Source organism: Coenobita brevimanus, chromosome 23 (assembly GCF_032717465.1).
Source record: "Coenobita brevimanus isolate Jiangsu-jjx chromosome 23, ASM3271746v2, whole genome shotgun sequence".
In the NCBI taxonomy this organism is placed as follows: domain Eukaryota; kingdom Metazoa; phylum Arthropoda; class Malacostraca; order Decapoda; family Coenobitidae; genus Coenobita; species Coenobita brevimanus.
This window is the reverse complement of record NC_136976.1, coordinates 38,928,316-38,944,391: the sequence shown is the minus strand read 5'-3', so window position 1 is coordinate 38,944,391 and position 16,076 is coordinate 38,928,316. Positions and strand designations below refer to the sequence as shown.

Here is a 16,076-nt window from a genome sequence, read left to right as displayed (position 1 = left end):
ACTCCCCTCCCTACCTCCCCTCCATTACTCTATCCTCTCGCCTGCCCGGCCGTGCTATGCTAAGTAAATCTTTCCTAGAATTTTTCACTGATTTCATCCATTGAAATAAGCCCTATGCCCTATTCTTATACCAAATAATATATACAAGAAAGAAATAAGGTAAATGAGAGTGCCATACACCTGGAATTGGCTAATTATCACCTGACAACACCTGACATGCACTCGTTAGCTAATTTTCGCTGTTTATTTCCCCTTGAAATATGCCGTATAATCTATTTTCGTAATAAAAATATATATAAGAAAGGAAGGGAGAAGCCTAATTGATATTTACATTCACCTGGAACTACCTAATTATTGCAGGCCACCACACTGTATTCTATGCTAAGTAAATCTTCTCTGGAATTTTCCACTGATTTCATCCATTGAAATAAGCCCTATGCCCTATTCTTATACCAAATAATTTATTCAAAAAAGAAATAAGGTAAGTGATAGTGCCATACACATGGAATTGGCTAATTATCATCTGACAACACCTCACGTGCACTCGTTCGCTAATTTTCGCTGTTTATTTCCCCTTGAAATATGCCGTATAATATATTTTCGTAATAAATATACATATAAGGAGGGAAGGGAGAAGCCTAAGTGATATTTACATTCACCTGGAACTACCTAATTTATTATGTATTGTCTTGGTTTCCTGCCAATCATTTCATTGCTATATATTAGCAGGTCTCACAGGGCTGAAGTTGGTAGTATTGCACTCACCCTAGCCAGGCGTCCGGAAGCCACTACTATCAGTTCATTGTCGTCTTTGAAAGTGGGAGTATGTCTGATTTGCTCCTGCTAACTTCCACCGCTTTCTAGCCCCATGCAAAGGGCCCTGTGACCTTTACCCCCTACTAAACCTCGTGTGGAAAGAGGTAAAGGGCTGACAATTGATAGAGAGTGACTACGATCTTTTTATTGAGTAAAACAGTGCAAGTGGAATTGTAAATAATGTGTAAATACAGTAACCCCTCCAATATCCGACATAATAGAGCCATAGGCAGGTCCGGATAGTGGTCCTGTCCGGATATTGGGCCCCAGCTTATGGACTAGTACTTATGGACCCTAAGTCTGAAAAACACCTATACAACTCCCTCTGGACATGCATTGCACCTATTTAAGACCCAAATCACACCAATAAGGGACATAAAAGACTGAAATAAATGCAAAAGAACCATAAAATGAGGTTTTAGAGGTGAGTTTATACAATATTAAACATTCTGGGTACTTACAAGTCCCTTCCTCTTGGACTGGTTTGAACCGCCAGTTTGCAGTCCACAGTTAATCCTCTGCACTCTAAATTCTAATTTCTTAACACTGCACAACACTGTAAATTCCCATGTGTTCTAGTGGCAAGGTATTGCAGTTTATTCACTGTTTATTCACAAAAACAAAGCACCTGTGGCTTGCACTGTTATGAGTATCTGCTCTCCATCGGAGTTAAGCTGTGACTGTTGATGTTGGTGGGGTAACAGAGTTGCCAGATCGCAACAGCCACATTACCAATCTCCTCAACTTTCATTGTCAAATATAACTTTTCATTACCAAATTCGTAAAGCTAGCATATATTCTTCACTAATTATATATACAAGTGGAAATACATGTAATCACTCTCCTTATAACTAACACCATGTTGATTATTTTCACACTATGTAGGGTAGCAGATTAATCAGAGAGAGCAAACAATCCACCATCTCCATCCTGTGTATCCTCATACATGTGAAAAATCCATTTGGTAATGCATTATTCTAATTCATTACCAAACGAATTTTTCATTACCAAATTGGCCCACACTTGGTAATGAAAAATACCAAATGGCAACCTGACAGGGGAGGGGGGAGGGGGAGGAAGGAAGGGGTGAAGGGACCATGGTGTAACAGCTGTTTGGCGCCAGGCGGGAATTTCAAATTATGGGAGGGAAAAAAGTCAGATTTTTTTCAAATTTTTTGCGGTTTTTGGCCCATTTTGGGAATATTGGATCCCAGGAGGATTATGTCCGGTTAGTGGGGATGTTCGGATATTGGGCGTTCGGATATTAGAGGGATTACTAATGTGTAAACAGCAACTGAAAGCAATGAATGTAAATATAAGTGAATAGTGGAAAATAGTTTTATAAGTTACTTCAAGTGACAGTGCATAACACAGCGTAAATAAAATAGAAATGTAAATAATGTAAATAAAATAGAGAACGTAAATAGAAACGTTAATGAGTAGTATTATAAGAATACGAATATATATACTAGGAGTAATGAAAGTGAAAGTTTCACTCTAGCGTGTATGAATACTATGAGTTATGAGAGTGAAGGTGAAAGTGACATTCACTCTCAATGGTAGTACAGTACCCTTGCGTCCAACACGCGTTAGTCCAGCACGATTCGGGTCCAGCACGGAGGGCAATTAATTAGTATTATTTAATACGATTTAATTACTGCAACACGAGTGTGTTAGCATAACACACACAGAGCTCCGAGAAGTGGGCAAAATCCGCAGAGTTCACTCTAGCACGATCACCCCCGGTCCAACACAGTCATACTGGACATTCCCATGATGATGATAGCCAATAAAAAACTTCTAATCAAGTAGCCTTCCCCGCCCGCTATCGTGACATGATCGTGATGCCGCCCAATTAAAAACGCTTCTGGTGTCACGTGATGTTTTGTTTACATTTCTCCCGCTACAGAGCCACTCAGTCGCATAATTGCATTGGAAGGTGCTTTTTTCTTGCTACATTTTCTGCCATTGTTACTGCATTTTACCCTGCTCACGATGCCTAGGAAGCCTTCTGAGAACCCCAAGAAGCTTCGGCACCTCCCTCAGGTCACCAAGCTAGAAAGCATCGAGAGGAAGAAGAAAGGGGAGAGGAAAGTTGACATTGCCAAGGCCTACGACATGAATGAAGCCAACGTGATCATAATAAAAAACTTAAGACAAGATCCTGGCAGCCGAAGGCTATCACACGGCACTTCATACCAGGTTTGCCGAGGATACGATGGTAAATCGGAACGGTAACTTGGTAAAATTGCCGACGATACCACGGGCATTTGGAATTCATCTGGATGGATTCCTGCCCAGCATACGACGGGGAAAACAGTGTGACCAAAACCCAGGCGACTCGACAGAGAATGTATCGTACTACAGCATTGAACATTTAGCCTGACACTGAATACATATTAATATTTTAGAATAAATATCAATCGTTTTGAAACCCTTCTCATCGGCGTGCGTACCAGTTTATAAACAAAGTTGCTTCTCCTTATTCTCTACCGAGTCAGCGACAGCGATCACTTTCCACAGTCACGAGACGGGGCTCTGGCAACAGTGTGAGAAGCATGCACTTTGCCGAGGATTACAGGGCTAGGACAGGCAGAAGCAGGACCTTCCATGGGTGTGGATGAAGATAGTGATTCTGAGTGTGATTTCGAAGGATTTATGAGGGAGGTTTGATTTCGAAGGATTTATGAGGGAGGTTGAGGAGGTGCAACAGCCATTACCCGCTAGTGACGCCAGCAGCCATCCTCCGGGGACCCAGTAGGACTGACTACAGCCTTGGATACCACCTTCCATTCCCAGCAAGCCCACCAACACTATCCTAAAAGGTTAGTTATCATTCATAGCACAGTACCATTTATTATAATTACAATAGTATCAATATATGTATAGGTATATGGTAGGTATTTAGGGTGACTTTTCCGAGCGTTGCTGACATAATTCATTTTTCCCCATAAGCTCTGTTGTTAGTCCAACACGTTTTTGGTCCAACACGTGACCCATGCATGACAATATTACCGTGCTGGACGCGAGGGTACTGTATACAGGACGAGAAAGTGAATGCTATGTATTTTACTGAAAGAAATTGAATCCCTACAGTGACAATAAACTACTATTACTGAAGGAAACATTGATAAAGACTGTAGATATATATGTGTTATATAGTAACAGAAATATAAACTGTGAGTGTTTTTATGAATAATAGACAACGGTAGCGGCGAACGATCGGAAGTGGAATGGTCATACGCCCTCGTAATTTTCATTGCTTTCACAGTGTTTTTTTTTTTTTTTTTTGAGTATGGATTCCAAACTATTTGAGAATCATGGAATAGTGTTTCTAGTGATAATATCAGGCTGTGGTAATCATATTACGAGTTGTCGGGAAGTGTAAATTGGAGACTTCGTTACCCAACTTCAGAGGTCTCCGCAAGTCCTACGGTACTCGACGAAGGCTCAACAAACACCCATGGAGAAAGCTGAAGGTATGTGCCATAAGTATATGTGATTTTAATATTTTAGGACTAATAACTGATTTTTGGCAAATATTTTTAGAGAGTCTGTCGGAGCGTGAATATGCCCGCGGGAGCCGCAAGTCAAAGCAAAACAAGCCCGCGGTTTAAGGGTTAAATCTATTTAAGACCCTGTAATTTATAAAAGTCATGTGCGCCCTCAGCTTGAATATTGTTCACTCTTGTGGAATGGATGCAGAGAGGTTGCATTAGAACAACTAGACAAAATTCAGAACAAAGCTGTTAGAATTATCAACAACCCTGCCATTACAAATAAACTACTTCCCCTGCAAGTAAGAAGGAATGTTGCCTCCCTTGCATTATTTTACAGATGTTTTTTTGGCAAATGTTCAGATGAAGTTGCATCCATTGTGCCACCTCTCCATGCCTTCTCTCGTGCTACACGGGCATCTGGTAGCGCTCATGACTGGAATGTCACAGCCATGTTGCAGAACTTCTGCCTGTCAGAATTCTTTCGTTCCCCGACCTGCATCTCTCTGGAACTCGCTTCCTCAGAGTTGTTTCCCTCCAAATTTCAACCCACATCTGTTCAAGTCTAACTGTTACAGGTATTTTATGAACAGAGGATACCATATTCTGGTGTATGGATTATTATTTTTGTTATTCATTTGTTTTTCCTTCCTCCATTCTGATATTAAAAAAAAAAAATGAATCACACCAATAATGGACATAAATCATGAAATAAATGAAAAGGAACCAAAGAATGAGGAATTAAAAGTGACTGTACCTCAGCCATTACATTACCTTTTTAAGGTTTTGGCAGTGGTGAAAATGCTCTTGAAGCACATACAGTAATCCAATGTTGTGCTGCACTTACAGTAATTCTTTGCACTGTGAGTTATAATTGTTTAACACTGCACATTTTGTTAATTGCACCACGAAAGTTTCAACCGCCGGTTTGCACTCCACAGTTAATCCTTTGCACTCTAAATTCTAATTTCTTAACGCTGCACAACTCTGTAAATTCCTTTGTGGTCTACTGGCGAGGTATTGCAGTTTATTCACTGTTTATTCACAAAAAAAATGAGCACGTGTGGCATCCACTGCGATAAGCATCCACTCGCGATCGAAGTTAAGCAGTACCTGTTGTAGGGAAACAGAGTTGCCAGATCACAATGGCCACATTACCAAACTCCTCAATTTTCATTACCAAATTTAACTTTTCATTACCAAATTCACTTTTCATTTATTCTTCACTAATTATATATACAAGTGGAAATACATGTAATCACTCTCCTTATAATTACCAGCATATTGATTATTTTCACGCTACATAGGCTAGCAGATTAATCAGAGAGAGCAGACAATCCATCCTGTGTATCCTCATACATGTTAAAAATCCATTTGGTAATGCATTGTTCTGATTCATTACCAAACAAATTTTTCATTACCAAATTGGCCCACATTTGGTAATGAAAAATACCAAATGGCAACCCTGACAGGGGAGGAGGGAGGGAGGAGGAAGTAAGGGGTGAATGGGCCATGGTGTAACCAGCTGTTTGGCGCCGTGCAGCAATTTCAAGTTACGGAACGGAAAAAAAAAAATTTTTTTTTTTTTTTTTTTGGGGGGGGATTTTTATTCTATTTTTGGCCAGTTTTGGGCTCTGAAGGTCCAGGTCCACAATGTCCAGTAAGTGGGGTGTCCGGAAAGTGGGCATCCGGATAGTACAGGGATTACTAATCATTTTTATCAAATCAGTAATTAACCCAACTCCTTTATCTCCTGAGGCCTTCAGCATTTCAGCAGTCAATCGAGGCACACCTGCTGCTTTCCCCCCCCCCCTGCATCTTGCCTATTGTCCTTTTCACAGTAGCAACATCAATCAAAGGACAAGGGCCAAACACCAAATCTGCTGACTCCAAACCTTCCCAGTTCCAGTCAAACTCCTCATTCTGCAACCAGTTATAATGCTCTCTCCAGGAGCCTTTAATATCCTCACAGATCACCATTACTTTTCCTTCATCATTCTTCACACAGTGCTCACCCATGATATCCTTGTTTTCCCTCCTATCTGTATGCCACTTTAAATATCATATTCTTCCTTTCAGCAGTATTTAGGTTATCCATTAAAAATCTGAGACTCAGATTTTGCCTGGTATACCTCTTTTCTAGCCCTGCTCTTGGCAGCCAAGTATTCCTCTTTGTTACCACCCCTTTTCCATTCCAGGAAATGCCTTGTTTTCTACTAAACCACAGCTTCTGCACCCCATCCCACCACCATGTTACTTAATGTAACATGGTATTGAACACAAGCTGGGCCCCCACTTTAACAGCCACAAACATGTCAGAGCTTAAAGAACACAAAATAAAATCTTTAGAAAAGTAATGGAGTGCACTAAGATACAGTACAGTACTTGCATAATGACAAAGATGCTCAAAATACTTTCAGTTAAGGATTGTAGGAGGATAAGAGGGATACAGTTCATTGCTTCACCTCAGGCTCCATGCCACCTACATGACACTGTGTTGAAGCACTCCCACCACAAAGAAACGAGCAAACAATCTCCCATCACTGCATAGACTGCCTCAATAGGTTCCCTTCTTGACTCAACATTACACCTCACATACATGTACATAAATACAGCCATTCAGAACATCTCTCCAAACAGCATCCCTCGTGAACCACTATAGTGTTCCTCCTCGTAACATAGGGTTTGGGTGGAGTCACCCCCTCCCTACACTATTGCCATGTTTCCTAACCCTACGATGTATAACGCCTGTGGTTTGTGTAGTAGGAATGATACATAAACATAACTCATACTAATATAACTGTAATGAAAGTGCTGACATGTATCAAGGAAGAATAAAACTATTCTGCATACTATATTATACGATAATAGAGAAACGTGGCATAAAAATTTGGCAGTGTTGCTCTAAAAATATTCTAATTATTATTTACTTCCCCAACACTTCTAACATTGCTAATTAATTTAGCAAGTATAATTGCAAGAAAATTTGAAGGGATAAAAGTGGGAAGAGGCGATCCTTTCATAATTAAAATAAATATATCAAACAGCTCTGGGGTGGCAGCACTCACGCGACACGTGTTTGTGTGTACGCTGTGGGAGGTCACCAACCCCCTACAGGATTTAGGCCTATTGGGGAAACCTCTATAAAAAACGCGCCGTGACTTTTACCTCAAGGGTGGTGCGGAAATAAAGTCAAAATTATAATCCATACATAAAAATGGAAGTAAAAAACCATGGATGACACATAACAAAATCTAGCGAGAGAGAGAGAGAGAGAGAGAGAAATAATAATAATAATAATAATAATAATAAAACTTTATTTCCACTAAACAGTGGGTATTCTTATACATTATACAGTAGTACAGCATACAGTATGAAAGTTCTATACACAATATAATACAAGTTGATACATATGGTGGAGAATAGTGACAGAGAGGTAAATGGTTTAAAAGGTGTGGGGACACTTAGGTTAAAAATAGATCAATTAAGGGATTTAGGAACGAAGGCAGTGGGAAGGATTAAGACAGATGGGATTGTAAGATTAGGGAGTTTGAGCAATAGGGTAGAATGTATGCTCTCAATAAAAGTATAGCAATTATCAACGGCTAATTATTATACAGGTGTTGATGGTGGGGGTCTATATTTATAGGAGGTGTTGGTGGTGGAGGTATAGCGGGTGTTGTTGATGGGGGTGTTGTTGGGGGTAGGGGTATAGGGGGTGTTGGTGGCAGGGGTATAGGGGGTATTAGAAAAACGGAGATCACAAGAGGGAAACAGTGTCAAGGTCATCGCTGATGGAGAGGTCAGCTCGGAAACGTGGCAACAGTGCAGGGAGGGGGTGACTCCACCAAAACCCTACGTTTCGATCTGTCAGACTATAGTCATTCACCCATCAAAACCTTCCCTATCTAGAGAGAGAGAAGCACACTTAGCCAGATTATATTGTGTCCATCACCCTTCTCTGTTTCAGTATTAACACAAAATACAACTCATTCGTTTTCGTTTTCGTTTTTAAAGGCTCCAACATGCTTGCATGCGTTGGCCTTGGTCACCTAAGGGCGGCTTTCCACGCTGCACGATCCATTGCAGCCTCCCTGTTCAGTCCCTTAACCTTGAGGTCACACTTAATGACTTCGTCCCATGTCTTTCTCGGTCTACTTCTCACAACCACCCCTGCATTATTAACACTTCTCACCTTCCTTACTCAGTTATCATCCCCCATCCTCTCCACATGTCCAAACCATCTCAATCTACCTCTCCTCATCATAACACCTATACACTCCAGTCCCATCCTGCCTCTCAACTCTTCCATCTTAAACCCAGCCCCCCCGGACCTTGCACGCAGGGACACACTACATATCCACCTGAGCCGGCGATTATCCTCATCCTAAACTGCCCAGGTCTCACTACCATACAGTTTTACACTCCTAACACAGGGCAAATATATATCCACTATGCCTTCTTAGCATTACAGCCACCACACCACAACTCACTTATTCATTTCATCCACTTCACCATGACAACACAGACAATCCAACAACATAGCCTCATTCATTATCTTAGGAATCGCCTGGTTGAGATGGCTGGTTTCCTGCAGTTCACTGAGTTCATGTCTAGATGAGCCTGGGTTTGAAACAACAGTAACATATGATTTGTTCCTGTTTCTCAGTTTCATTTAACACTCTCCAGTCAGTGTCCAAACTTTATGGTCCTATATAACATTTTTTAACCAATACCCCCAGGCCAATGTACCGATATCGGGCAGTGTTGCTACGTGCACGGTTCGACGAAAACAAGGATGTGAAAGACTTACGGTTGGCTCAACAGCTCCTAGATGAGGGCGAGAAGGAACTCTTCAGTCTCATCCACTACCAACCACGACAGTGTAAGTTTGTCACTCCATACATTAAACTAGTTCTTTATTCACTAATAAGCATACTGTATATTGTATGTAGTATTTCTTTGTTTAATAGACCATTGAAACAGTATTTAATAGATTACTGAAACATTATTTCCGGTGGTAGGTGGGGGCATTCACCATCCACTCACTTTTTATGCAGTGCTGCTTTTGGCTGGCTGCCCTGTTCTCTCTTCCTTTCTTCTTTCCATCCATCCTCTTATGTCGTTCTTCATTCCTTCCTCTTCTGTTAACGGGTGACCTTCACTGAGTGACAAGTCAAATGGTTTCCTGTACACCAGGAAACCATTTACTATGCTGGGTGGTAACTTTAACCAAACTATGGCACCTGGTGGTTTAGTCAGTAATTAAGGTGCTCCAACTGGATTAAGCCTGTGTCAGTTCATATTCAAGGGGTGGTTGGGGTTTATTGCTCATGTAATGCCACTCATGGATGAGTGAGGCTGGTCACTCTCATCTTAAGTTTCAGGACCAGCTTGCTTAGTCCTGGGCTCCTACACTCCTAATGGGGCAACACAGGTTCAGATGATGATGATGATGATAAACAGTATTTCTATATCACTGTGTATACAGTCAGCCTATATTTTTCATGGCTTAAACTTTGCCAGCTTTTGTTAATCACAGGTGAGTAAACTATCACCAGATACACTATACCTTGTACCATATAAAAATCAATATAAACCCCTCCCACTTGGTGAAGACAGGTGGAGACATTTCCTTCCGTAGACAAGGGTTGTTGGACAACCGGTACTGATGGGCGGGGTAAGTGGTCAGCCTCCAACTAAACCAAAACTCAGTTCCTCATCTTTATGCTCTCTACCTGACTTGAACTCCCCAGGGCAAGGGGAGCAGTCCCTCAGGAGATAATAATGATCTTTCTCTCTCTCTCTCTCTAATTATATTAAAGAAACAAAATTAGTAACATGGAGATCGGTTTATTCAGATGAATTGTGCGTAAAATTTACAAATGCAGAATAATGTTTGTATTGAATTAAATTAACCTAACAATACTTTACAGCAACCCTGAAGCAAAAATACGTATTCAAAACATGCTTGCGATGAAAGGAAGTCCGAAAAAGGGTAAATTCGTCATGTAACAAGAGAGAGAGAGTGTGCATGTGTGTGTGTGTGTGTGTGTGTGTGTGTGTTTCTGTCATCATCTTCACTGTTGTCGCCAGAGTCACCCAGAGTGATGACGAAGCTATCAAGCAATTGTTCAGCAGCAATATCCATTTTCCTGTATTCTTCCTCTATTTTCTTTGTGTGGCTGATACATTATTACCAGTCCTCAGCAGACACATTGGAGATGGCAATTTATGTAATTTCCTCGTTCCTTTTGATTGTCTGGTCTGCATTTGAGTTATTTCTTTTTACTTCAGATTTTACTTGTGTCCATATGAGTTCAGTGGGGTTAAGGTTGCAGTGATATGGGGACAATCTTACTGTAGCACCTCTTGCCCACTGTTACGAGCTATTTCATCTATTTCATATTTTTCTTTGTGTTTGTTTAATGCCACCAGCTGAAAGAGCTCAGCTTTTGTCTCACAGGCATCAGAAGGTATATGATTATCATCAAGCCACCGCCTTATGTCTGCCTATTAGAATTTCTGATCGGGACTTTGTTCACTAATTTTGAGTGGTAAGAAGCATTGTCCATTATAATTAGGCAGTTCTTGGGAATGTTGTGCAGCAGGTGGTCTTCAAACCACTTCTGGAAGCACTGGTGATTCATCGAGTCATGGTAATCGCCTTCATTTCCATTTCTGGACCAAGACATAAGTAGGCCACCAGACACAAAACCATCTTCTCCGCTGGCATGCAGAATGATGAAACACTCACTCAGTTCAGCTGGAACTAATGGAAGAGAGAGAGAGAGAGAGAGAGAGTAAATCAGGTGTGAAATATTATTGATCTTATAGGATATACAAGCTTGTCCCACAACAGCTTCCCAGCGGTCGATAAAGGCGAATTAAGCGTGGACAACAGTGTTTTGTACACCTTTTTAACCGAACATGGTCAGCCACTGATCACTAAGGGAAGGTCAAGGCTCCACCTGTCTTCACCGAGTGGGAGGGGCTTATATTGAGTTTTATATGGTACAAGATATACAATTGAAGATGAATTTTGAGATATTTTAATAAAAGTTATTATTGAATCATCTGATGTCTAGTGATGTTTGAGGCTTCGTCAGAGGGTTTTGGAATCACATGATGAAATTACAGCTGTTGGTGCCCATTTAGCTTTGCTTTCATTATTTGCAGATTTTTGCTATTTGCAGGTGTCCCTATTCCTTCCCTCCCTTTAAAAATGAGGGATGACCAATAGCCTTCAGTGTATTGGAATTTTATTTGACATATCAAGCATGCTCAACTTTTGTATTAGAGTCTGTGTCAAGAAAAAATTCAAATGTAAGTGATGCTTAAATGTAGTGGAGAGAATTAAATGAAGTGCTTGTTGGAGATATGTAAGAAGGCATGGATGAGTGAAACTATGCCTGCAGAGTGGAAGAAGGCTGTGATTGTACCCCTGTACATAAATAAAGGTGAGCGAAGTGAGTGCAAGAATTATCGTGGCATAATCTTACTGAGTGTGGTAGGGAAGGTATATGGAAGAATTATTATAAAGTAAGAGAGATATCAGAAGTCCTAGTGAGTGATGAACAGGGTGGCTTTAGGAGTGGTAGAGGATGTGTGGACCAATTATGTGCAATGAGACAGATAGTAGAGAAAGCTTGTGAGAAGGACCATAAGGTGTTTATGGCATTCATGGATCTGGAAAAAACATATGACAAAGTGGACAGAGAAGGATTGTGGAAAGTTTTGCACATGTACGGTGTAGAGGGTAAGCTGCTAGGTGCTGTCAAAAATTTTTATGATGGTAGTGAAGCATGTGTAAGGGTTAATGGGCATCTAAGTGAATGGTTCACGATCAGTGTGGATGTGCGACAAGGTTGTGTGATTTCCCCATGGTTGTTCAATGTATGTATGGATGGGGTGATGAGAGAAGTAAAAACACAAGTAATGGAGAGAAGGATGGCATTGGTAATGAATGATGATGGATGGAATATCTCAAATTTGTTGTATGGTGATGATGCAGTACTGCTTGCAAGTACCAGACAAGAACTTGGTAGGGTAGTGCAGAGTTTTGTTGATGTCTGTAAGCATCGTTCCTTGAGAGTAAATGTAGAAAAGTTTAAAGTGATGGTTATTGAGAGAGAAGGTGACTCCCAGTGCAATATAACAGTGAATGAAGAGAGACTGGAATTGGTGAGAGAGTTCAAATACCTGGGTACAGTGACAGAAAAGAGAGGAAAATGTGCAAAAGAAGTTGAAAGTAGAGTGACACAGGGAAGAAAAGTAGCTGGTGCAATGAAGGCCTTGATAAGAAACAGAGGCTTGAGTGTTGCAGCTGCACGAGGCTTACGTGAAGGAGTGTTAGTGCCAACTTTAACATATGGATGTGAGACTATGATGTGGCATGAAAATGAAAAGTCAAGAGTAAGAGCAGTGGAGATGAGACTGCTGAGGAATGTATGTGGAGTACAGAGGGTAGATAGGATACGAAATAATGTGATTCGTGAAAGATGTGGAGTGAGGAAGTCGGTGGACATCAGAATTGAAGAGAGTGTACTGAGATGGTATGGTCATGTGGAGAGAATGGATGACAATAGAGTGGTGAAAAAGGTATATCTGAGCGAATTCAAAGGAGGGAGGAGGCGAGGTAGGCCAAGGAGAAGGTGGAGAGATATGGTGGATGAATGTGTGAGGAAGAGAGGTTTGGAAGTCAGTGAGGCTAGAGAACTGACAAGAGATTGAGCTGGCTGGATGAATTTTGTGAGAAGTACATGATCAGGGATTTTTGGCACTCCCTTTTTAAAAACATGGCAGCATCTGGATTGACTCTATCAGAAACGATTAAGTGAACTATAGACCGTGGTGAATGTTTCTGGCGTATCCGATAGAGCCAGGATTCCGGGGTCTTGAATGATGAGTGAATGGAAGTGTGGCCCATTGGATTGGGCAAATTTGGGCTGTCTTTACATTGCTACTCCTCACCCTGCCCTAGGGTGGGAAAGGAGGTCCAGATGATGATGTAAGTGAATAATCTTTCTGTCTGTAGCCAAACATCTTAATCTCATAAGGGGTGGCGTCAAACAAATTGCCTCCATGTTGTCCCCCTTCCCTGCCATTTCGCTGACATCCCCCCAACTTATACCTCCGTCTCTCATATTCCTCTTTAATTCTTCCCTTCATCTCAGTCTTCCCCTCCCTCCCCCCCCCTCCACTTTGCTCACATACTCTGTCTTCATTAGTCTCACTTTCCATCCTTTCCACTTGGCCAAACCGCCTCAGTGTATTTCTTGTGCTTTCTGTCACATCCACATCCATACCACAATGCTCATTCACTTCCTCATTTGTCAGTCACTCTCTCCATGTATCTCTCCATGTTCCTTTCAGGAAGCTCATTTCCACTGCTCTCACTCTTGACTTGTGTCCTTTCACCAAGGTCCAAGCTTCTCTTCTGTACACTACAATGGGTATCACAGTACTGTACTATCATGCAGCAACTTTTTACTTCCATGCTCACTTCCCTATTCTTTATGATTGCTTTCAGTGCCTTTCTTCCTTTTTGTATCCTTTCAAGCACACCATCCTCTGAACTTCCATCCTTACCCATCACATTACCCAAGTACTTAAATGCACTCACATTTTCCATGTCCTTGCTATACAGTCACACTGTGCATTCAGTGACTTAATTTCTTACAAAGACCACAGCTTTATTCTGTTGTGTATTCACCTTTAGATTCCGTTTCTTACATACTCTCCCAAACTCATTCACCAAGCCTTATAGTTCCCCTTGTTTTCACGTAACAATACAGTATCATCTGCAAAAAACAGAACAGGAAGTTTCCAGATGCTGTCCTCTCATTAGGGCCAACTCCAACATCTACTGCCCTATCTTGTATCTATACAGACTGAACAGCCATTGAGACATGACATCCTTGTTTCAATCCAATATTCAGATAAAAAAATTCACTCGTTTCACCATCAGCATGCATTGCATCCCTAGCACCCTCATACATACTGTACGCTTTACGGCACTCAGCAGCGACCCATTTACCCTGTATATTTTTAATATTTTCCACATTCCTTGTCAATTCACTCTTATAATTTTTTTCTCCAAATCCATGAAGGCAGCATACAACTGCATTCCCTTCTCTAGAAACTTTTCCACAAAACACCTTAGGATGAATATCTGATCCACACAACCTCTTCCCTTCCTGAATCCTCCCTGTTCTTCTCCATCTAATTTCTCTGTTATTTCCCTAACTCTGTCAGTAAGTATCCTGTTACACTAAGAATACAAATGCCACAATGATTACCACACATTTCATTTCCCCCTTTTCTCTTGTACAAGGGAATAATTAAACCTGACTACCAATCTTCTGGGACTCTACCTTCATCCCAGGCCAAACTGCACAGCTTCCATATCCATTCTACTACTATCTCTCCCCCGTGCTTCAGCATTTCACCACACATCAGCTCCTGGGGTTTTCTCCATTTTGACTTGCTTCATTGCTTCAACTACTGGCCCCCTGATCTCTTCCTCCCTTCTCATCTTCCTCTTCCTCCCAGTCACTTATACTATCATTACTTTCATTCTTTTTGTCTAACAGTTCATTATAGTATTCTCTCCATCTGCTCTCTTTTTCTCCCTTCACCAGCAGTCAGCCATTTTTATCTTTCATTTCCCTACTACCTTCTTTATCACCCTGTCTTACTCTCTTAATCATCCTCCTGAATATTTTCTTTACATTCCCTCCACTTTACACTCAAATTCCTTCCAAAATTACTCATCCACTCCTCATACTTTCTTGTACTATTCTTTTCACTTCTCTCCTTTTCGTTACATATAGCTCTGTACTTGGTTTGTCATTTTCCTCTGTGCATCTGCTTCCCATGCTTCCCACCCACTCATTAAATGCATTTATGTTTTGCACCACAGCTTGTCTCACCTCTTCATTTCACCTTGCACCCCCTTTCTTTCTTTTTTTCTCACCCCACACACTACCTCCACTACCTCCCATGTCTTACAGATTTCTTCTGCAAATACCTTGCATTCACCTTCCATCTCCCCCCATCACTGCAGTGTAAATATGTCCTTGTTTTGGATAAATGAGTCTGTTTACATTTAATGTTGTGGCTCAGAACTACTTTTTTATTCCATATTCTTTTCATTTAACTTAGATTGTATTCCATTTTGTCCAGATAAATGATCCTTTGAAAACTATACTTTGCTCATATTCTGTGTACAGAAGTGATTCAAAGAAATTTATAGTGTTCTTTCCCTTTCAGATACTGTAGTAATTTCTGCTGTATTGGAAGGGAAGTTTTATGTCATGCCTCACTAAGTATGATGACTCTACAGGGGGATTCACTACTCTGAGGCCCCAGAATAATTTATTTATTTATTTATTTTTTTTGTTAGTGAATCAGTTAAAATAAGATCTGATACTTTCTCCATAACATTGCAGTTTATCCACACCAAGTTTGATAGTGGCCTTTTTCATTGTTTATTCATAGTTAAACCCAGTGTTCCAAAGTAGTGAATTTTCAGTGCAGCCTATCTTATGGGATGGCTAGGCTTTTTTGAGTCCTATACTCTTAAGCTTTCCCCACAACCAGGAAAAAAACCTTGAGATTGATCTATCTATCGCCAGACGCCTCAATCCCGTTCGGGGTGGCCACAAACAAATCACCTCCATGTCGCCCTGTACCCCGCCATTTCACTGACCTGCTCCCAACTCACACCCCCTTCTCTCATATACCTCTCCATCCCATCCC

At 41.0% G+C, this 16,076-nt stretch overlaps 1 protein-coding gene across 1 annotated transcript in view; it reads left to right on the top strand.

The window, feature by feature from the left end:
* The window catches only part of ND-B22 (NADH dehydrogenase (ubiquinone) B22 subunit), a 48,279-nt gene that overhangs the window by 11,375 nt on the left and 20,828 nt on the right, over positions 1-16,076 (top strand). The window contains exon 2 of the mRNA XM_080267240.1: positions 9,056-9,198. Within this exon, the coding sequence (XP_080123366.1) occupies positions 9,056-9,198 (143 nt within the window). The remainder of the gene's footprint in view (positions 1-9,055; positions 9,199-16,076) is intronic.